This window comes from Pristiophorus japonicus, chromosome 3, assembly GCF_044704955.1.
Source record: "Pristiophorus japonicus isolate sPriJap1 chromosome 3, sPriJap1.hap1, whole genome shotgun sequence".
Lineage (NCBI taxonomy): Eukaryota > Metazoa > Chordata > Chondrichthyes > Pristiophoridae > Pristiophorus > Pristiophorus japonicus.
The window spans coordinates 114,056,736-114,080,433 of NC_091979.1; the positions used below are offsets into that span (position 1 = coordinate 114,056,736).

The 23,698-nt window shown below is 45.2% G+C and overlaps 1 protein-coding gene across 7 annotated transcripts in view; it reads right to left on the minus strand.

Moving 5' to 3' along the window:
- LOC139259843 (neurabin-1-like) overlaps nt 1-23,698 on the minus strand; it is a 180,966-nt gene that overhangs the window by 91,422 nt on the left and 65,846 nt on the right. For all 7 annotated transcript variants that reach the window (XM_070875722.1, XM_070875721.1, XM_070875726.1 and 4 more), the window contains exons 3-4: nt 5,177-5,309; nt 3,987-4,107 (exon numbers count right to left, since the gene is read on the minus strand). In XM_070875722.1, the coding sequence (XP_070731823.1) occupies nt 3,987-4,107; nt 5,177-5,309 (254 nt within the window). The remainder of the gene's footprint in view (nt 1-3,986; nt 4,108-5,176; nt 5,310-23,698) is intronic.

Below are 23,698 nucleotides of genomic sequence, written 5' to 3' on the forward strand. Positions count from 1 at the left end.
AAGAGAAAAAGATTAGTGAAGACAAACGTAGGTCCCTTGCTGCCAGATTCAGGTGAATTTATAATGGGGAACAAAGAAATGGCAGACCAATTGAACAAATACTTTGGTTCTGTCTTCACGAAGGAAGACACAAATAACCTTCTGGAAGTACTAGGGGACCGAGGGTCTAGTGAGAAGGAGGAACTGAAGGATATCCTTATTAGGCGGGAAATTGTGTTAGGGAAATTGATGGGATTGAAGGCCGATAAATTCCTGGGGCCTGATAGTCTGCATCCCAGAGTACTTAAGGATGTGCCCCTAGAAATAGTGGATGCATTGGTGATCATTTTCCAACACTCTATCGACTCTGGATCAGTTCCTATGGACTGTAGGGTAGCTAATGTAACACCACTTTTTAAAAAGGGAGGGAGAGAGAAAACGGTTAATTATAGACCAGTTAGCCTGACATCGGTAGCAGGGAAAATGATGGAATCAATTATTAAGGGTGAAATAGCAGCGCATTTGGAAAACAGTGACAGGATCGGTCCAAGTCAGCATGGATTTATGAAAGGGAAATCATACATGACAAATCGTCTGGAATTTTTTGAGATGTAACTAGTAGAGTGGACAAGGGAGAACCAGTGGATGTGGTGTATTTGAACTTTCAAAAGGCTTTTGACAAGGTCTCACACAAGAGATTGGTGTGCAAAATCAAAGCACATGGTATTGAGGGTAATGTACTGACATGGATAGAGAACTGGTTGGCAGACAGGAAGCAGAGAGTCGGGATAAACGGGCCATTTTCAGAATGGCAGACAATGACTAGTGGAGTGCCGCAGGGCTCAGTGCTGGGACCCCAGCTCTTTACAATATACATTAATGATTTAGATGAAGGAATTGAGTGTAATATCTCCAAGTTTGCAGATGACACTAAATTGGGTGGCGATGTGAGCTGTGAGGTGGATGCTAAGAGACTGCAGGGTGATTTGGACAGGTTAGTTGAGTGGGCAAATGCATGGTTATCCACTTTGGGGACAAAAACACGAAAGCAGATCATCTGAATTGCGGCAGATTAGGAAAAGTGGAGGTGCAACGAGACCTGGGTGTCATGGTTCATCAGTCATTCAAGGTTGGAATGCAGGTACAGCAGGCGGTAAGGCGGTAAATGGTATGTTGGCCTTCATTGCTAGGGGATTTGAGTATAGGAGCAGGGAGGTCTTAGTGCAGTTGTGCAGGGCCTTGGTGAGGCCTCACCTGGAATGTTGTGTTCAGTTTTGGTTTCCTAATCTGAGGAAGGACGTTCTTGCTATTGAGGGAGTGCAGCAAAGGTTCACTAGACTGATTCCCGGGGTGGCTGGGCTGACATATGAAGAGAGACTGGATCAACTGGGCCTTTACTACTAGGGGGATCAAGGGGTAGGGTGAGAAAGCAGGAATGGGGTACTGAAGTTGCATGTTCAGCCATGAACTCATTGAATGGCGGTGCAGGCTCGAAGGGCCGAATGGCCTACTCCTGCACCTATTTTCTATGTTTCTATGTTTATACACTGGAGTTTAGAAGGATGAGAGGGGATCTCATAGAAACATAAGATTCTGACGGGACGGGACAGGTTAGACGTGGGTAGAACGTTCCCGATGTTGGGGAAGTCCAGAACCAGGGGACACAGTCTTAGGATAAGGGGTAGGCCATTTAGGACTGAGATGAGGAGAAACTTCTTCACTCAGAGAGTTGTTAACCTGTGGAATTCCCTGCCGCAGAGAGTTGTTGATGCCAGTTCATTGGATATGTTTAAGAGGGAGTTAGATATGGCCCTTACGGCTAAGGGGATCAAGGGGTATGGAGAGAAAGCAGGAAAGGGGGACTGAGGGAATGATCAGCCATGATCTTATTGAATGGTGGTGCTGGCTCGAAGGGCCGAACGGCCTACTCCTGCACCTATTTTCTAAGTCTATGTTTCTATCTATTTCTCCAGCGATTTGAGGTGTCTGCTATATATGGTCCACGTTTCTGACCCATACACGAGGGTGGGTATCACTGCAGCCCTGTCGACCATAGGCTTGGCACCAAATTTGAGGGCTGCGCTGGCGCACTGGAGGTTGTGTTGAGCCTCACTGTTGATGTCTGGAAGGCGGTGGAGAGCAGGAAGGCGGTGGAGACGTCTGACTGAAAAGGAGTGGAACTACAGAACCCAAGGTCTCTAAGTTAATACACACAAGAGCAGACCTGCAGGATAGCGAGAGGAGCGGCCGCAGATAAAGGGAGGCCCAAGAGCCCAGGGGGAGCGCGAGTGTCAGGGAGTGAGGTAAGTGACGTCAGTGCAAGGGAAGGAGCTGATTGGTGAGTAGTTGGTGATTGTTTTGTTTTAAGCCTGAAGTTTATTTGTTAACTAACTTATTTTTATTTAATAACTTAATAGTCGAATAAATAAAGGCATGGCAGGGCGGCTCAGACCAGCAGAATGCACAACCTGTGTCATGTGGAAACTCCAGGACGTTTCCCATTTCCTGGACAACCACGTGTGCAGGAGGTGTCACCAGCTGGAGCAGCTCGAGCTCTGGGTTTCGGAGCTTGAGCAGCAGCTGACGTCACTGCAGTGCATCCTTGAGGCCGAGAACTTCGTAGATGGCACATTTCAGGGGGTGGGCACCGCTCAGAAAAAAAGCGCGCAAAGAGGGAATGGGTGACTGCCAGACAGAAGAGGACCAGGCAGGTAGTGCACGAGTTCCCTGAGTGCACCTCACTCTCCAACCAGTATTCCATTATAAGTACTGGTGAGGGAGTACTGGTGAAGGAGTACAGCCAGAGCCATATCCATGGGACCACGGGTGTCAATAACATGGGTAGAAAGAGAGATGAGGTCCTGCAGGCAGATTTTAGGGAGCTAGGAAGGAAATTAAAAAGCAGGACCTCAAAAGGTAGCAATCTCTGGATTACTCCTGGTGCTACGTGCGAGTGAGTATAGAAATAGGAGGATAGAGCAGATGAATGTGTGGCTCGAGAGATGGTGCAGGAGGGAGGTCTTCAGATTCCTGGGGCACTGGGGTCGGTTCTGAGGGAGGTGGGACCTGTACAGGCCGGACGGGTTACACCTCAACAAAGTTGGTACCAATATCCTCGCTGGGAGGTTTGCTAGTGGTGTTGGGGTGGGTTTAAACTAAGTTGGCAGGGGGATGGGCACCAGGATGTAGCATTAGAAAAGAGAAGCAGAAAGGATTGGGACAGACGGATAGCACTAAAGCAAGAAATAGTAAGGTATTAGGTGGGACCACACTGAGAGAACACAGGATTGTCTAGGATAGATTTACAGTGTATGTATGTGAATGTACAAAGCATAGTAAACAAGGTTGGTGAGCTGCTGGTGCAAATAGCCACATGGGAATATGATGTTGTGGCAATAACAGAGACCTGGCTCAAAATAGGACAGGATTGGGTATTAAATATTCCTGGATATAGGGTGTTCAGGAAAGATAGGGAAGGAAAATGGGAAGTGATGTGGCAGTAATGATTAAGGAGAATGTTAGTGTTGGAGAGAGAGGATGTTCTGGTGGGGACATTGTTGGTGGTATTTCTCCAGCAATTTGAGGTGTCTACTAAATACGGTCCACGTCGCTGAGCCACACAGGAGGGCAGGTATCACTACAGCCCTGTAGACCATGAGCTTGGTGCCAGATTTGAGGGCCTGATCTTTGAACACTCTCTTTCTCAGGCGACCGATGGCTGCGCTGGCGCACTGGAGGCGGTGTTGGAACTTGTCATCGAAGTCTGCCCTTACTAATAGTAGGCTCCCAAGGTATGGAAAGTGGTCCACGTTGTCAAAGGCTGCGTCGTGGATTTTGATGACTGGTGGGGGGGGGCAATGCTGTGTGGCGGGGTCAGGTTGGTGGAGGACCTTTGTCTTACGGATGTTTAGTGTAAAGCCCATGCGTTTGTATGCCTCAGTGATCTCAATCCAAAATGTAGATACCCCAAAATGTAAAGGAGATAAATTAACTGGTTAACATCTTACCGTTTGTCTCTATACGCAGCTCCACCCTCAGTGATGGTCTTCACAAAAATCCCCAGCTTTTCAAGTCCTTGATCTGCTCCAACACCCATTCCAATAATGCTAATTCCAAGACCACCTTCACCTAATTTCAGATGAATTTATAAACCATGTTCATTTATTGTAAATCAATGACGATGTGCATTCATATAGCATCTTTAAAGTAGTAAAATATCACAATGTGCTTCAAAAAGGTGCAGGCGGGGTGGGGGGGGGGGGGGGCGGAAACAGGTGGGAGTCAGATATCAAGAAGTAGTTGGGGGAAGAGTTAGGTAATGAGGCTTAAGCCAGTGTCGAAGTAGTACATTTTGAGGAGAATTGTGAGGATGGGGAGAGATATAGGAAGGCAGATGGGTTAGAAAGTCAATTCTAGAGTGAAAGAGCTTGATAGTTGAAAGCTGTGACTCCAATGTCTACGGCTATGCAACAAGATTGAGTCTTGTGGGATTGGCACACAGATTTTGGGTTGGATTATGAACTGGTTGTATCGTATAGATAGAAAATTTATAGTAGAAGCTCTGCGCTTTAGATTTCTAAAAACATTGATTATAGTGCTGAGCCTTAAAAATAATTTTGGTTGAAGATTTGGAACATTTAGGATAGGTCGGGCCACATAAAAGTTAGTTAAACCTAACTCACTACTGAGTGTAACAACAGGTTGTTATTTTATGCACATTTTTCTTCTCTCCTCTGAAATTGCTGACAGAAAATAATACAAATATAGAATGTTAATTCTCTATCAAAAATATAGCCATCCTCATTCTTTGAATAAAGCTCAACCTACACATTCAAATAGATCTTCATGTCACCTAACAGAACACCATCGAAATTTTGTGCGACTGACCCAGGATTCTGCTCCCCATTATACTGTGGTACATTGTATAAGAATGTGGAGGTTGAATGAGTGAGAAAAAAACCCAGATATTATACTTTCACTCTGGATAGATAATACCCAATTAAAAGTATTGGAAAGGATTTAAATATCTTTCTAATTGCAACTATTGATTGGCATATTAGATTGCATATTTTCATTATCTGTTAAATATTTTCTAAACAAAGCTACGTTTCTTTTAAATAATAAAAACCTGAAACTTGACACAGATACAGATGCAGAAAAGCTTCAACCAACAAAGCAGCGACTTAGAAAAATCTACCCTTCTCAATTTCAACAGGAAAAACATCCATTTTTTCCACCCTCTTCTCCAATTCATATTCTGCTGATGCTGCCACGGGGTCAACTTCCTCATTACGCCGATCATAGTCATCATTTGAGTAGGTGCTATAAACCTGAAAAAGATAAAGTGAGGTGAAATTACAAGTGTGTTCCACAGGGTCATTTCAAATCAAAATCAACTAATGCAAGATTCTACTTATTTAGTTTGAGCAGAATCCCTTCTTAACTCACTTTTGCCTTTTTCCAGTTCAGCACCCCTATCTTTGACTCATTATCCTTTTCTAATTTCACATTGAACTTAACTACATTGTGGTTATTAATTCCCAATTGTTCTCCTATTTTCATCCGTTATTTGCCCTACTTCATTGCTCCAGAACTAAGTCAAGCCATGCATCTTTCATCATTTGACTAAAAACATACCGATCAGTAAGCAGTCCTGAGTGCATTCTAAAAAGTGTTCCCCATCTTTCTCACTTGTATTACCTTTATCCCAGTCTATTTTAGGATAGTTAACAGAACTCATTATTTGTCCTGTTGTTCTTCTGTATCTCTCTGAACTGTCTACAAATTGCTTCCTCTATCTCCACTGCCTGGTAATTCACACTTACAATTGTACCATCTTCCTTTCTATTCTTTAACTCTAATGTTTTAACACAATCCCTATAGCATCCTTACATTCTAGCAATGCCATCCAAATACTTGCTCCCCCCCACCCCCCTTCTATTTTCCTGAAAATATTATAATCCTCAAGATAGTAAAATGGTCACATTCATGCAAAATGAATTACGGTCATTGATCATTAATATTACCCACTGCCTTCTGATAACTGGAAGATTTTAAATGTTTATATATATATATATATACACACACACACACACACACATATAAAAATTTTATTTATACACAATTTTTATTTTAAAAATCCACACATTATAATCACCTAGAAATTATGTTGAATACTCAAAGCATTCTGAGTTTGTTAAGCAGGAACCTGAATACTTAGTAAATGTATTCTGATAGCTCTTTTATAATAATCCCGTCTTCATACTATAATTAAACAGCCCGACAACTCCCACGGCCAAAACAATTACTGAAATATTAATATTTTATAGTCTTCTGATTCCAATCCCTAGAAGTAATTATTTTCCTTATAATGCTCTTCAGTGTTTACATACAATAATTCTGATTTCAGCAAATTAGGATCACAGCTGTAAACATACATGCATCCACCCTCTGGTGAGGTGCTCTGGTGTTACAAGTAACCATGTTATTGTGCCCAGCCACATTGCAGATTGTCAACGTAAATGTGGTGATGAGAAGCAACACTACCGTTAGGGTTAAAGTACTCTGGATTATATATTTTAACCATTTGACCATGAACAATTTTTACATATAATTAAAGTAGAAAAGCAACAGAAATCACATTGCAGAGTGAGCTGGCAATGGAGTGAGAACAGTACTTCTAGAATGGGAGTTTGGCTGGAATGAGCAGAGGGTGAAAGGAGGGGCAGAGAAATTTAATTGAAATGCAAGTACATAAAGAATAAAAACTTAAAACTTAACTATAGCTTCACCAGGAGCAAGCGGAAGCCAAGCGCAAATAGTGGAAGGAGCACACGACAACCCAAGTACCCCACCCACCTGTCCCTTCAAACACCATCTGCCCCACCTGTGACAGAGACTGCAGGTCCCGCATTGGACTCACCAGTTATCCGAGAACTCATTAGTGTAGAAGCAAGTCATCCTCGACTCCGAGGGACTGCCTGAGCTTAATTAAGATTTATAGTCAAAAGGCATCGCAGGAAGGGACATTGATGTCCAGTTCACGCAGGATATAGAGTTTAGAGTAGCAGACATTAACTCAGACAAACACATCCGTGGGAAGTGGCTACAACTGAAATTACTTATCAGAAAGTGAGAGAGGTTTGAGAGTTTCAATGGGTAATCACCCCACCAAGATAGGGAGCTGGAGGTGGTCGAGGAAGCAGTGGCGACTATCCATAGGTCAGGGAAAGCGATGGGCTAGAGCAGGAATACCTAGAGCAAATTATCCGCTCCAACAAGTTTAAAGCACTGTCTTTCTGTGGAGAGGATGAGGATCTGGCAGGACAATCAAATGTATTACAATGGCACCAAAATTATAAGGGCCCCTATTTTGCTGTAGAAATAATGGAGAGCGTATCAGTACTCACCATTATTAAAGAGTAATTCAGAAAGCATATCGGTAAATGCGCTGATAAACACAGAAATCAGGAAGTTGCTGTCCAAGTTGCCCTGCTCCTCCAGAGGTTTCACTACACCGGTATCTCGCCACGAGACTTGGTATTCAAATACATGGAAGGGCATAAATTTGCGGTACTTACGTAAACATGGCAGAAAAGGTTAGGGCTTGTCCATTCAAATATAAATGAATTTTTAATTACTGCCAAACAACCTCTCTGGCACTGAAAATTTACTTTTACAAGTGTGACGTCTCATACCTTCAGATTATAATAATTGTTATATGTACTTTTTCCTTCTGTCTCTTTTGTCCCTCTTAATCCTACCATCATCATCATAAGCAGTCCCTCGGAATCGAGGAAGACTTGCTTCCACTCTAAAAATGAGTCCTTAGGTGGCTGAACAGACCAATAAGAGAACCACAGTCCCTGTCACAGGTGGGACAGCTAGTCGTTGAGGGAAAGGGTGGGTGGGACTGGCTTGCCGCACGCTCTTTCCGCTGCCTGCATTTGATTTCTGCATGCTCTCGACAATGAGACTCGAGGTGCTCAGCGCCCTCCCGGATGCACTTCCTCCACTTAGGGTGGCCTTTGGCCAGGGATTCCCAGGTGTCAGTGGGGATGTTACACTTTATCAGGGAGGCTTTGAGGGTGTCCTAGTAACGTTTCTTCTGCCCACCTTTGGCTCGTTTGCTGTGAAGGAGTTCCGAGTAGAGCGCTTGCTTTGGGAGTCTTGGTGTCTGGCATGCGAACAATGTGGCCTGCCCAGCGGAGCTGATCAAGGGTGGTCAGTGCTTCAATGCTGGGGATGTTGGCCTGGTCGAGGACACCAACGTTGGTGCATCTGTCCTCCCAGGGGATTTGGAGGATCTTGCGGAGACATCGTTGGTGGTATTTCTCCAGCGACTTGAGGCGTTTGCTGTATATGGTCCATGTCTCAGCCATACAGGAGGGCGGGTATTACTACAGCCCTGTAGACCCATGAGCTTTGGTGGCAGATTTGAGGGCCTGGTCTTCGAACAGTCTTTTCCGAAGGCGGCCGAAGGCTGCACTGGCGGCATTACAACAGTGACTACACTCCAAAAGTACTTCATTGGCTGTGAAGCACTTTGAGACATTCAGTGGTCGTGAAAGGCGCTATATAAATGCAAGTCTGTCTGTCTTCTTTCTCTTAATCCCATCTTTCTTCCCTCCTTATTTTGCTTTTGGTACATGATTTGACATTGAATCAACTATTCTAAGTTATGCTTTAGGCTCAGGCTGTCTCAGTAAGGATTCTTCAATCTAATTGATTCAGGAGACACACCATTGCTTTCCCTGTTCATAGAGGTCCCAGATCCCCATTAGTCTCTCTAATAACTGCAAGTTCCAGTACAAAAGCCCACAGAAAGTCTGTGGGCAAGTGTAAGTGTAATGAACGACTAGCGCCATTCATTTGCTGCTGACCGCAAAATTCGAGCCATGACTCGGAAAAAGGGTGAGGTGGGGAAAAGAGATTAGCAATTCAGTTAGAAATGCAGTCATAACAAGCAACACGACAGGTAAAGACATTACCTTTTGTAGTCCAGACAAGAGTGTCCCAGATTCTTTGCAGCCTTCCAGATGTTAGGGTAAGGACCAACTTCAATTTATATTATGCCTTTACGTAGGAATACGTCCCAAGGTGCTTCACAGGAGTGTAATCAGACAGAAAATTGGCATGGAAGCTTAGAAAGAGATATTATTTGGTAGGGGGGGGGGGCGGGGGAAGAGAATAAAAGCTTAATCAAAGATAAATTTTAAAAAAGATCTTAAAGGGTGAAAGGGAGGTGAAGAGGTTTAGGGAGGGGATTCCAGAGTTTAGGGCCTAGATGTCAGAAGGCACGGCCGCCAATGGTTGAATGAAAGGTGTGGGGGATGTGTAAGAGGCTAGAGTTGGAGATACACAGAATACTTGAAGCGTCGTCGGGTTAGAGGAGGTTACAGATATAGGAAGGGAGGGGGCGGGGGTGAGGGGATTTGAACATTAGGACAAGAACTTTAAATCTGAAGCAATGGTGGATTGGTAGCTAATGTAGGTCACCGACACAAGACTGATGCCAGTTAGGGACTTGATGCCAGTTAGGAATGCAGCAGCAGAGTTTTGGATGAGCTCAAGTTGATGAAAGGTTTTCAGGTCAGCTGAGAGGGCACTGTAATAGTTGCATTTGGAGGTAACAAAAGCATAGATGAGGGATTCAGCAACAGATAGGCTGAGGCAGAGGATGAGACTGTCGATATTAGTGGTGGAGTAGGCAGTTTTTGTGCTGGAGAAGATATGGGATCAGAAGCTCAGCTCATGTTCAAATAAAACCCAAGGTTGTGTACAGTCTGATTCAGGCTGAGACAGTGACCAGGGAGAGGGATGGAATTGGTGCGAAAGAATGGACATCGTGGCAAGGGTTGAAGACAATGGCTGTGGTCTTCCCAATAGTTAATTGGAGTAAATTGCAGCTCATTCAGGACGAAATGTCAGACAAGCAGGCTGACAACACAAAGGCAGCGGAGGGATAGAGAGAGATGATGATGGGACAGAGCTGGGTTCTATCAGCATAGAGCCTGATGTCGGTCTTTGGTGGATGTCGCAGAGGGCAGCATGTAAATGAGCAATAGGAGGCGGCCAAGGGCAGATCTTTGGGGGACTCAAGGGGTAACAGGGTGGAAAGAAACATTACAGAAAGGATGGAAAAATGTTACAGAAGGAGGGAAAGGAGCTAGTCATCATGGCTTAGGTGTGAGCTAACGATGTAGAAAAGGAAAATCCTAAATTTCTGCAAAAGGAGTTTGGGAGACTAGAAAGCAGGATTAGGCACAGAACTTCAACTATTGTGATCTCCAAATTACTCCCTCAACCATGTGGTGCATTAGGGATGAATAGCGTGCTCAACACAATGCTAAAGGGGTAATGCCAAGAAGAGGGTTTCCATTTTATGGGGCACACACATCAGTTCTGGCGAATACGGGAGCTATCCCACAAGGATGGCTTTAACAGGAAGGAAACTAATGTACTGGGAAGCCAAATAAATAAGGAAGTGAACAGTAATTTAAATTAGGAAGAACAGGGGCAGGGAAAATAAAAGCAATTGGAAAGAGCAAGTAGAAGTACATGAGGTTAATATACAAAAATAATTTAGCAAAGAGGAAAGTGTTGTGTTCCTAACACAGATGAGACTGCACACAGGGAAGTTAAAGTAACAGTGACCTCAGTCTTTATTAAGACACTCCAGAGTGAGGAACAGGCCTTAGGGCTGGCTTATATACAGTGCTCCCAAGGGATGCTGGGATCCCTTGGGACTTCAGGGGATGCACTCTCTGGTGGCGGAACATGGGAGTGCATGCTTTACAGATACACAACATCACTCCCCGCCCCCACCCTCAAAGTCAAAGTGAAAACTATTTACAAGGTGAGGCGGTCGGGAGCCTTTCTTTCCCTGGTGGACCGCCTCGGTACAAATGTCTGTTCTGGTATGTTGGCTGTGCCCTCGCTGAGCTGGCATGTTGTTGGCCCTGCAGGAGTGCTGGGTGAGCCTGGCTTTGCTGGGATGTTGGGTGCGATGGGTTCGATTTCCTCGTCCGGGGTGGTGTTGTTGATCCTTTGGGTGTGTGTTGTGGGCTCGAAAAAGGTGGTGTCTGCTGTGGGTTGTTCAGGGCAGTCTGTGAACCGCAGCCTCGTTTGGTCCAGGTGCTTTCTGCAAATTTGTCCATTGTCTAGTTTGACTACAAACACCCTACTCCCTTCTTTAGCTATCACCGTGCCCGCAATCCACTTGGGACCATGTCCATAGTTTAGCACATACACAGGGTCATTCAGATCAATTTCCCGTGGCACAGTGGCGTGACCATCGTTTACATTTTGTTGCTGCCGCCTGCTCTCTACCTGATCATGCAAGTTGGGGTGAACCAGCGAGAGTACTGCTTTAAGTGTCCTTTTCATGAGTAGCTCAGCCTGGGGCACCCCTGTGAGCGAGTGGGGTCTCGTGTGGTAGCTGAACAGTACTCGGGACAGGCGGGTTTGGAATGAGCCTTCTGTGACTCGTTTAAGGCTCTGTTTGATTGTTTGTACTGCCCGCTATGCCTGTCCATTGGGGGCTGGTTTAAATGGGGCCGAGGTGACACGTTTGATCCCATTGCGGGTCGTGAATTCTTTAAATTCAGCACTGGAGAAACATGGCCCGTTGTCACTGACCAGTATGTCAGGCAGGCCGTAGGTGGCAAACATGGCCCTCAGGCTTTCAATGGTGGTGGTGGCGGTGCTTCCCGACATTATTTCACATTCAATCCATTTTGAAAAAGCATTCACCACCACCACCAGGAACATTTTACCGAGAAACGGGCCCGCATAGTCGACATGGATCCTCGACCATGGTCTGGAGGACCAGGACCACAAACTTAGTGATGTCTCTCTGGGCGCGTTGCTCAACTGAGCACACATGCTGCATTGCCACACACAGGACTCTAAGTCAGAGTCGATACCGGGCCACCACACACAGGATCTGGCTATCGCTTTTATCATTACTATACCTGGATGTGTGGAGATCCGAGATGAACGTCTCCCTGCTCTTTTTGGGTAGCACTACGCGGTTGCCCCACAACAGACAATCTGCCTGAATGGACAGCTCGTCCTTTCGCCGCTGGAACGGCTTGATTAGCTCTTGCATTTCAACGGGGATGCTGGCCCTGCTCCCATGCAGTACACAGTTTTTTTTTTTAACTAGGGACAGCAGAGGATCTTGGCTGGTCCAAGTCCTAATCTGGTGGGCCGTGACAGGTGATTTATCATTTTCAAACGCTTCCATGACCATCAACAAGTCTGCGGGCTGCGTCACCATCAACAAGTTTTCAGGCTGCGCCATTTCCACCCCCGTGGTGGGCAATGGTAGTCGACAGAACATCCGCACAGTTCTTGGTGCCTGGCCTGTGGCGGATGGTATAGTTATACGCTGATAGCGCAAGTGTACACCTTTGTACGTGGGCTGAGGCATTAGTATTTATCCCCTTGTTTTCAGCGAACAGGGATATGAGGGGCTTGTGATCGGTTTCCAGCTCAAATTTGAGGCCAAACAGGTATTGATGTATTTTCGTTATCCCGAACACACACACACACACACACACACACACACACACACACACACACACACACACACACACACACACACACACACACACACACACACACACACTAATGCCTCTTTCTCAATCATGCTATAGGCCCTCTCGGCCTTAGACAAGCTCCTCGAGGCATAGGCAACAGGTTGCAACTTCCCTGCAACGTTAGCTTGTTGTAATACACACCCGACTCCGTATGACGACGCATCACATGCTAGCACAAGTCTTTTACACGGGTTATACAATACAAGCAGCTTGTTGGAGCATAAAATGTTTCTGGCTTTCTCAAAAGCAATTACTTTTTTTTCCCCCATACACAGTTCTCACCTTTACGCAATAAAACATGTAGGGGCTTCCAAGAGGGTGCTTAACCCCGGTAGGAAGTTACCAAACTAGTTGAGGAGTCCCAGGAACGACCGCAGCTCCGTGACGTTCTGTGGCCTGGGCGCATTCCCGATAGCCTCTGTCTTGGCGTCAGTGGGCCGAATGTCGTCCGCCACAATCTTTCTCCCTAAAAACTCCACTTCTGTTGCCATGAAAACGCATTTCGACCTCTTCAGCCGCAGACCTACGTGATCCAGTTGTGGAGGACCTCCTCCAGGTTTTGTAGGTGCTCGACGGTGTCCCGACCCGTGACCAATATGTCAGCCTGAAAAACCACCGTGCGTGGTACCGACTTGAGTAGGTGCTCCATGTTTCTCTGGAAGATCGCTGCAGCCGACCAAATTCCAAACGGGCATTTGTCGTAGATGAACAGTCCCTTGTGTGTGTTGATGCAGGTGAGGCCCTTCGAAAACTCCTCCAGCTCCTGCGTCATGCAGGCCGAAGTCAGGTCGAGCTTGGTGAACGTCTTGCCTCCTGCCAGCGTCGCAAATAGGTCGTCTGCCTTAGGTAGCGGGTATTGGTCCTGTAGCGAGAAACGATTAATAGTTACTTTATAATCGCTGCAAATTTTGAGCACTGGAATAATCGGGCTGGCCCACTCGCTGAATTCCACTGGGAAGATGATGCCCTCGCATTGCAGTCTGTCCAGCTCGATTTCCACTCTCTCCCTCATCATGTGAGGTACCGCTCGCGCCTTGTGGTGAATGGGTCATGCCTCTGGGACCAAGTGGATCCGCACCTTCGCCCCTGAAAAGTTTCCAATGTCTGGCTCAAAAAGGGAAAGAAATTTGTTGAGAACCTGGGTACATGAGGCCTCATCGACATGTGATAGCGCTCGGATGTCATCCCAGTTCCAGCGGATTTTGCCCAGCCAGCTCCTTCCAAGCAATGTGGGGCCATCGTCTGGGACAATCCAGAGTGGCAGTTCGTGCACCGTGCCCTCGTAGGTGACCTTGACCATGGCGCTGCCCAGGACAGGGATAAGCTCTTTGGTGTACATTCTCAGTTTCATGTGGATGAGGCTCAGGGTTGGTCTGAGTGTCTTGTTGCACCACAGTCTCTCAAATATCTTTATACTCATGATGGATTGGCTAGCACCAGTGTCCAGTGCCATGGCTACGGGTAAGCCATTCAATTTTACATTTAGCATTATAGGTGGACATTTCGTTGAAAATACGTGCACCCCGTGTATTTCAGCATCTGCCTCCTCTCTGAGGTTCGAAATTGCTTTTATCCACCATGGACCAATCTTCCTCTGCCACGTGGTGATTAGCAGGTTTTGCAGAGCTTGCAGCTCGTCTGAAAGCTCGTTGGAGGTGCCCCATTGTTCCACAGCTCTTGCAAACGTACCCTTTGAAGCGGCATGAATAGGCTGAATGGAAGCCTCCACAACGCCAACAAGGTGTGAATTGCCTTGCATTTATCCTTTGTTGCGGACTCTGAGTCATCTGGGTCACCTGAGGCTTGCTGGCAGTTGCAGAATTGTGGGTTCTGCCCTTTACATTTCTGCCCGCAAAACACAGTTCCAGTTAATTTATTAACATTGCTAGCACTTGTGTGCTGAGAGATTTGTTTGGTGTTATCACTGGTAGACATAAACGCCTGTGCTATCGCAATGGCCTTACTGAGGGTCGGTGTCTCTACAGTCAAAAAGTTTTCGTAGGATGGTCTCGTGGCCAATGCCCAGTTTAAAAAAAAAGTCTCTGAGCATTTGCTCCAGGTAGCCATCAAACTCGCATTGTCCTGCAAGTCGCCTTAGCTCGGCGACATAGCTCACCACTTCCTGACCTTCAGATCGCTGGTACGTGTAGAACCGATACCTTGCCATCAGCACGCTCTCCCTCGGGTTAAGTTGCTCCCGAACCAGTGTACACAGCTCCTCATACGACTTATCTGCGGGTTTCACCGGAGCCAGAAGATTCTTCATGAGACTGCAGGTCTGTGCCCCGCAGACCGTGAGGAGGAACGCTCTCCTTTTTGCAGCGCTTCCTTCCCCGTCCAGCTCGTTGGCTACAAAGTACTGGTCTAGCCGTTCGACATAGGCATCCCAGTCCTCACCCTCCGAGAACTTCTCCAGGATGCCCACAGTTTGCTGCATCTTTGCATTGGATTCGTATACTTGTCGTCAGTTTTTGTGTTCCTAACACAGATGAGACTGCACACAGGGAGGTTAAAGTAACAGTGACCTCAGTCTTTAATAAGACACTCCAGAGTGAGGAACAGGCCTTAGGGGCTGGCTTATATACAGTGCTCCCAAGGGATGCTGGGATTCCTTGGGACTTCAGGGGATGCGCTCCCTGGTGGCGGAACATGGGAGTGCATGCTTTACAGATACACAACAGAAAGCATGCAGAGGAAGGGAGTAGAAGAGGTAAATCAAATCGATCAGTTATAAAGGAAAAGACTAAAATCAACCAAAACCAATTTGAACAAAAAAAGGAAAATAAGTAGCATTAAATACGAGCAAAAATAAAAGATAAAATGCATGTACTGCAACGCTCACAGCATAAACTTGGAAATTAGAAGAAATCATGTCACAGGAAGATATAGAATTATTGGCACCAACAGGAACTTGGCTGCAGACTGGACAGAAGTGGAAAATAAACAAGTCAAGTTATAATATTTTTAGGATGGATAGAATAGGTAAAAAAAAAAGGAGTGGCAATACTTCTGAAGGAGGGAGTACATGCTAGAGAGAAGACTGGTGCACGCAAATAAAGGTTCAGTCAATCGGCCAGAATTTATTGTAGTCAGCGAACGAACGGATCTTGCCCGTTAAAATTCCATGAGCTTTTGCACGGCAAGTTGTTGCAAGTGGGAGATCAAAACCTTCTGCAGGGAATCTGGGACCATTGTGAACAGGTAAGCGACTGTGCATCTCCATAACCAATCAAACTGAACTATTTTTAATTGCCTTAAAATTCCGGTCGGAGGCTTCCTCAAACGAACGCCTCCAACCCGAATTTTTTTTGCGAAAGTACCTGGTGGTACCGGAGGCATTTTCGATTCCAGTTGGAGGCCTTCTTTACACGCGCATCGCAGCGCGCACCCATTTTGAGGTACGCAGAGAGAAGCTGGGCCTGGACAACCAATCACTCTGCAGTATTCTCATTGATAGTAATGGGAACTCCGTTTTCACAAGTTCTCATTACTATCAATGAGAACAGCCCCCTAAAACATCCAAACACAACATAATAAAAAAAAACACCTCACATATTTAAAATTAATTGAAATTAAAGTTAATTAAATGTTTTAGAAAAAATATATATTTTGGGGATTTTTTTTTATGTGTTTTAATAAGATTTAAAATAAACCTACCTTTAATGGACAGGGTTTTTGCTCTAAAAATGTGTATTTAAATTTAATTTTTGTGTGTTTTAATATTTTTACACTGGTAAAGGTAGGCTATGCGCCTGCTATTACTAGGCGTAAAAGTTTCAAGGACATTCGCTGGACAAGAGATTGCCAAATAGCCCAATCTCACCCGCGTGAACTTCCTTCCTGCGGAGATGTGTTCGATCTGTCAAGCCAAAACTTGACAGATTGGAAAAGCTGGTTTTTGGCGCATGCGCATTGAAAACCGGCTTTTGCGAGGCCTCGCCGGGTCCGTACGGAGCGTCTGAACAAGGTGCAAGTTAGAATAGTGAATTCAATGTCAAAGCAAGTACAGAAACAAAATAGAGAGAGGGTAAGAAAGATTGGTTTAAGAGATAAAAAAGGGACAGAAAGAAAAAGTAAAAAAAGTAATAAAAATTGTTAGTTTAAAAAAAATCTCCAACAACAATTAAAGCTGAAGGAATGAGACTCCACACGTAAAAGTTAATTTTCATTGTCAGAAAGGTTATTTAGCAATAATTAAGACTTATTGTACCATTAAAAAGGGTACTTTGACTGAAATGGACAACCCGCAAATTCTGTGGCAAGTTTAGTTCATATCTACCATGCAAGCACAGGAACATCACACCATTCAATGCATTTCAATGGTAAGTCAGACAGTGAAATGCCGATTTCAGGAAGCTAATGGCGCAGAAGAGCATCTCAGACAGCAAATTCCATTTTCGCATTGTCACACATTTGCTCTCGCCTGAAGTTGCTGTGCGAATTGTGTATAAATAACAGTGGCGCCGTTCGCCTCACCATTATTTTGACAACAAATTCTGTCCCCATACGGTTAAAGATCGAAAGAAAAAAAGGGATTGTTACATTACTGAAATTGTTCTACAGACCCTTAATTGTTGGAGGAAAGAGGAAAAGGAAATCTGCAGACAGATCAGGGAGATGAATAGGAACAATTATTCTTCGAGGAGATCTTAATTACTCACTCACTGATTGGAACAGGGAGGAAATAAACAGAAAAGGGATTGGAATTCCTAAAATGTATGCAGAGCTCCTTCCTCACACAGTATGTTTATATGTTGGCAAGGGGAGAGGTGTTGTTATATCTAGTTAGCAGTAATGAAACAGATCAGGTAGATCAATTAAATGTGGATGAGCACTTCAACAGTACTGACCATAACATGCTTTGCTTTAAAGTTAAAATAACAAGGAAAAATTATAGTTCAAATAAAAGGGCTCCACATTGAAATGAGTGATTTTAGAAAGGTGAGGAATGAGCAAGCCGAGGTGAAATGGAGAGAAATTGACATACACGACGGTAGAATTGGCATTTTGGGGACAGCATCAAACAAGAAATTAGGGATGCGTGCAATAAAGGTACAACAGTTATCAAAAGTGACTTTAATCTACATATTGATTGGGCTAACCAAACTGGTAGCAATGCGGTGGAGGAGGATTTCCTGGAGTGCATCACGGATGGTTTTCTAGACCAATATGTCGAGGAACCAACTAGAGGGCTGACCATCCTAGACTGCGTGATGTGTAATGAGAAAGGACTAATTAGCAATCTTGTTGTGTGAGGCCCCTTGGAAAAGAGTGACGATAATATGGTAGAATTCTTTATTAAGATGGAGAGTGACACAGTTAATTCAGAGACTAGGGTCCTGAACTTAAGGAAAGGTAACTTCGATGGTATGAGATGTGAATTGGCTAGAATAGACTGGCGAATGATACTTAAAGGGTTGACGGTGGATAGGCAATGGCAAACATTTAAAGGTCACATGGATGAACTTCAGCAATTGTACATCCCTGTCTGGAGTAAAAAATAAAACGGGGAAGGTGGCTTAACCGTGGTTAACAAGGCAAATTAAGGATAGTGTTAAATCTAAGAGGCATATAAATTGGCCAGAAAAAGCAGCAAACCTGAGGACTGGGAGAATTTTGCAATACAGCAGAGGAGGACAAAGGATTTAATTAAGAGGGGGAAAATAGAGTATGAGAGGAAGCTTGCTGGGAACATAAAAACTGACTGCAAAAGCTTCTATAGATATGTGAAGAGAAAAAATTAGTGAAGACAAACATAGGTCCCTTGCAGGTGAATTTATAATGGGGAACAAAGAAATGGCAGACCAGTTGAACAAATACTTTGGTTCTATCTTCATGATGGAAGACACAAATAACCTTTCGGAAATTCTAGGGGACCGAGGGTCTAGTGAGAAGGAGGAACTGAAGGAAATCCTTATTAGGCAGGAAATTGTGTTAGAGAAATTGATGGAATTGAAGGCCGATAAATTCCTGGGGCCTGATAGTCTGCATCCCAGAGTACTTAAGGAAGTGGCCCTAGAAATAGTGGATGCATTGGTGATCATTTTCCCAACATGCTATCGACTCTGGATCAGTTCCTATGGACTGGAGGGTAGCTCATGTAACACCACTTTTTAAGAAGGGAGGGAGAGAAAACGGGTAATTATAGACCGGTTAGCCTGACTTCAGCAGTGGGGAAAATGTTGGAATCAATTATTAAAGATGAAATAGCAGCGCATTTGGAAAGCGGTGACAGGTTCAGTCCAAGTCAGCATGGATTTATGAAAGGGAAATCATACTTGACAAATCTTCTGGAATTTTCTGAGGATGTAACTAGTAGAGTGGACAAGGGAGAACCAGTGGATGTGGTGTATTTGGACTTTCAAAAGGCTTTTGATAAGGTCCCACACAAGAGATTGGTGTGCAAAATTAAAGCACATGGTATTGGGGGTAATGTACTGACGTGGATAGAGAACTGGTTGGCAGACAGGAAGCAGAGAGTCAGGATAAACGAGTCCTTTTCAGAATGGCAGGCAGTGACTAGTGGGGTGCCGCAGGGCTCAGTGCTGGGACCTCAGCTATTTACAATATACATTAATGATTTAGATGAAGGAATTGAGTGTAATATCTCCAAGTTTGCAGATGACACTAAGCTGGGTGGCGGTGTGAGCTGTGAGGAGGATGCTAAGAGGCTGCAGCGTGACTTGGACAGGTTAGGTGAGTGGGAAAACGCATCGCAGATGCAGTATAATGTGGATAACTGTGAGGTTATCCACTTTGGTGGCAAAAACACAAGAGCAGAATATTATCTGAATGGCGGCAGATTAGGAAAAGGGAAGATGCAACGAGACCTGGGTGTCATGGTACAATAGTCATTGAAAGTTGGCATGCAGGTACTGCAGGCAGGGAAGGCGGAAAATGGTATGTTGGCCTTCATAGCTTGGGGATTTGAGTATAGGAGCAGAGCGGTCTTACTGCAGTTGTACAGGGCCTTAGTGAGACCTCACCTGGAATATTGTGTCCAATTTTGGTCTCCTAATCTGAGGAAGGACGTTCTTGCTATTGAGGGAGTGCAGCAAAGATTCACCAGACTGATTCCCGGGATGGTAGGACTGACATATGAGGAGAGACTGGATCGACTGGGCCTGTATTCACTGGAGTTTAGTAGGATGAGAGGGAATATCATGGAAACATATAAAATTCTGACGGAACAGAACAGGTTCGATGCAGGAAGAATGTTCCCAATGTTGGGGAAGTCCAGAACTAGGGGACATAGTCTAAGGATAAGGAGTAAGCCATTTAGGTCTGAGATGAGGAGAAACTTCTTCACTCAGAGAGTTGTTAACCTGTGGACTTCCCTACCGCAGAGAGTTGTTAATGCCAGTTCATTGGATATATTCAAGAGGGATTTAGATATGGCCCTTACGGCTAAAGGGATCAAAGGGTATGGAGAGAAAGCAGGAAAGGGGTACTGAGATGAATGATCAGCCATGATCTTATTGAATGGTGGTGCAGGCTCGAAGGGCCGACTGGCCTACTCCTGCACCTATTTTCTATGTTTCTATCAACAGTAGAATGCTTTTAAAAAAGATTGCGAAGATTCAGAATAAAGTGGCTAGAATTGGGTTCCATTCTGCTCTGATTTGGGTCTCCTTCTGTTTACTGTGCACGTCATTAATTTGGATATAGGACTGGGGGATAGTGTCCAAATTTATAGATAATCCTAAGGAAGCTGCAAGGAGATTGACAAAAATATCAAAATTGTCAAAAAAGGGGCAGACGGATGTCAATTGTGAATAAATGTGAGGTGGTACATTTCTGTTTAAATAAATTATACTTTGAATGGGGGGAATGCTAGGTGATGTGGAAAAGCAGAGTGATTTGGAGGTTCAGATTCACAAGATGTTGCCACATTGATCAGTATGTTTCCTGACCAACAAGGAAGGAGGTATTGCTGGATTTAGTATTGGGGAACGAATTGGGTCGAGTGAGTGCAGAATCTCACTGTCGAGGAGCACCTCAGGAATAATGACCATAGCATTGTAAGTTTTAGATTAGTTATGGAGAATGCCAAGGAGCAATCTAGAATAAAAATACTTACCTGCAGGACTAATTTCAGGGAATTGAGGGGGGATCTGGTACAGGTAAATTGGAGTCAAAGACTGGCAGGCAGAAATGAAATGGAACAAGGGCAATCTTTAAAAAGGAGATGGTTCAGGTAGTCTAGGTACAATCCCTACAAGGGGGAAAGGGTGGGAAACCAAAGCCAGAGGTCCCTGGATGACAAAGAGAAAGAAAAAGGGGATGCATGACAGATGTTGGCTTTATAATACAAGGGATAATCAGGCTGAATATAAAAAGTATAGAGTAGAAGTGAAAAAAGAAATAAGAGGGATAAAGAGACAGTATGAGACTAGATTGGCAGCTAACAAAAGGGAATCCAAAAGGTCTTCTATAGGCATAGTAAAGGTAAAAGGATTGCCAAGAGAGGTGGGGTTGATTAGGGACCAAAATAGAGATCTAATGGTGGAGGCAAAAGGCATGGCTGAGGTACTACAGGTACAACGTCTCAAATCCAGTAACCTCGGGACCAAGACCATGACGATTTTCGGATATCGGACACGAAAATCAAAAGCGTACATATGCTACCGAGACAGACAAAGTACTAATGGTGGCGTGGTTTAAGTTTGTCTGGGTCGAGTGTCATTTGGCAAGGCTCGGACCAATCGCACACCATTTAAAACAGAGCGCCGATGCCGATAACTAGTCCGGTCCACCGTTGTTTGGACAATAATTCCGGATTTTATTTTACTGATTATCAAATGGGATTTTCTCAAAAATGTCCAGTTTTCAGACAGCTGGATTTGAGACGTTGTATACAAGTATTTTGCACTGGTGTTTACCAAGGAAGAGGACTTTGCCAAAACTATGGTAAACAAGAAGATTGCCGAGATACTGGATGAGATAAAAAAAACATAACGAGGAAGTACAAGGAAAGTTGGCTGTACTTAAAATAGCTAAGTCATTCAGTCCGGATAGGATGCATCCTAGATTGCTGAGGGAAAGAAGGGTAGAAATTGCTGGTCACAATTTTCCAATTCTCTTCAGATACAGGGGTGGTGCCAAAGAACTGGAGGATTGCAAATGTTATACCCTTGTTCAAAAAAAGGGAGAAGGATAAACCTGGCAATTATAGGCAAATCAGTTTATCAGTGATAGAAAGATTTTAGAAACAAAGGGCCCAAGTTTCCACATGATAAAAAACGGGCACCCCTCCGAGCTGGGCGCCCGTTTTTCGCGCCTAAAAAAAACCGAGCGATTCTGGAGCGTTCTGCAGCTCCTTGTCTGTTTGGCGCGGCGCCCAGGGGGGCGGAGCCTACACTCGCGCAGATTTGGTAAGTGGGAGGGGGCGGGTACTATTTAAATTAGTTTTTTTCCTGCCGGCAACGCTGCACGTGCACGTTGGAGCGTTCGCGCATGCTCAGTGTGAAAAAAACATTGGCACTCGGCCATTTTTGTAGTTCTTTGTAGCTGTTTAGTTTTTGAACATTTTTTAATAAAAGTACATTGCCATCAGCACAGAGGCTTCTTGTAGCAGTGAGAAGGGTGCAGGAAGCCTCAGAAAGTTGAGGCAGCCGTTTCCCGACGACCTCCCCCTTTTGCCGTCGGGAAATGGCACCTCAATTTCTGAGGCTTCCTGCAGCCTTCTCTCTTTCCCGCCAGCCGTCTGGAACGGCTCCATTCCCTCCCCGCCCCCGCCCCCCCGCGTTCGTTCGGCTCCCTCCCTCGCGTTTGGTCGGCTCTCCCCCCCCCCCCCCCCCCACGTTCGTCGGCTCCCTTCCCTTCCCCCCCCCCCCCGCGTTCGTCGGCTCCCTTCCCCTCCCCCGCCCCCCCGCGTTCATCGGCTCCCTTCCCCTCCCCCCGTTTGTCGACTCCCTTCCCCTCTCCCCCCCACCCCGTGTTCATCGGCTCCCTTCCCTCCTCCCTCCCCCCCCCCCCCCGCGTTCGTCGCCCCCCCCCCCCCCGCATTCGGTCGGCTCCCCCACCGCCCACATTCGGTCGGCTCCCTCCTCCCCCGCCCGGTCGGCTCCCTCCCCCCTCCCCAACCCGCGTTCAGTCAGCCCTCCCCCCCCCCCCCCCCCCCACCCCTCGCCCCCGCCCGCGTTCGGTCGGCTCCCTCGTTTTGTGAGGCTTGCTGCACCATTCTTCCTGGCTGAAGCACTTTCACACAGGTAGGAAGATGGTTTATTTAATCTTTTCTTTGCTTATAAATGTTTATTCAGGTTGAATTTATTTGTATAATATTTGTATAAGTATAAATAAGGATTTATTGTCGAATTTAATGAGTTCCCTTCCCCCCACCATCCCCCCCCACCTCGTTCTGGACGCCTGATTTGTAACCTGCGCCTGATTTTTTAGTGTGTAGAACAGGTTTTTTCAGTTCTACAAAAATCTTCACTTGCTCCATTCTACTTTAGTTTGGAGTACGTTTTGACTGTGGGAACTTTCAAATCAGGCGTCAGTGGCCGGACACGCCTCCTTTTGAAGAAAAAATTCTGTTCCAAAGTAGAACTGTTCTACCTGACTAGAACTGCAGAAAAAAAAGTGGAGAATTGCAAATTCTAAGATAGTCCGTTCTCCACCAGTTGCTCCTAAAAATCAGGCGCAAATCATGTGGAAACTTGGGCCCAATATTTGGGGTATGGTAGCATGGTGGTTATGTTACTACACTAGCAATCCAGAGGCTGGACTAATGAAACAAAGACATGAGTTCAAATCCCACCACAGCAGCTGGGGAATTTAAATTCAGCTCATTAAATAAATCTGAAATAAAAAGCTAGCATCAGTAATGGTTACCATGAAATTCCAGATAGTCGTAAAAACCCATCTGATTCACTAATGTCCTCGAGGGAAAAAATCTGCTGTCCTTACCAGGTCTGGCATATGTGTGACTCCAGAACGACAACAATGTGGTTGACTCTTAACTGCCCTCTGAAATGGCCTAGTAGCTACTCAATTGTAAGAAACCACTATGAAAAGCAATAGGAATATAACTGGATGGACCATCTGGCATCGATCTAAACACACCCAACCCAGTCAACCCTGCAAAGTCCCCTCACTAACATCTGGGGACT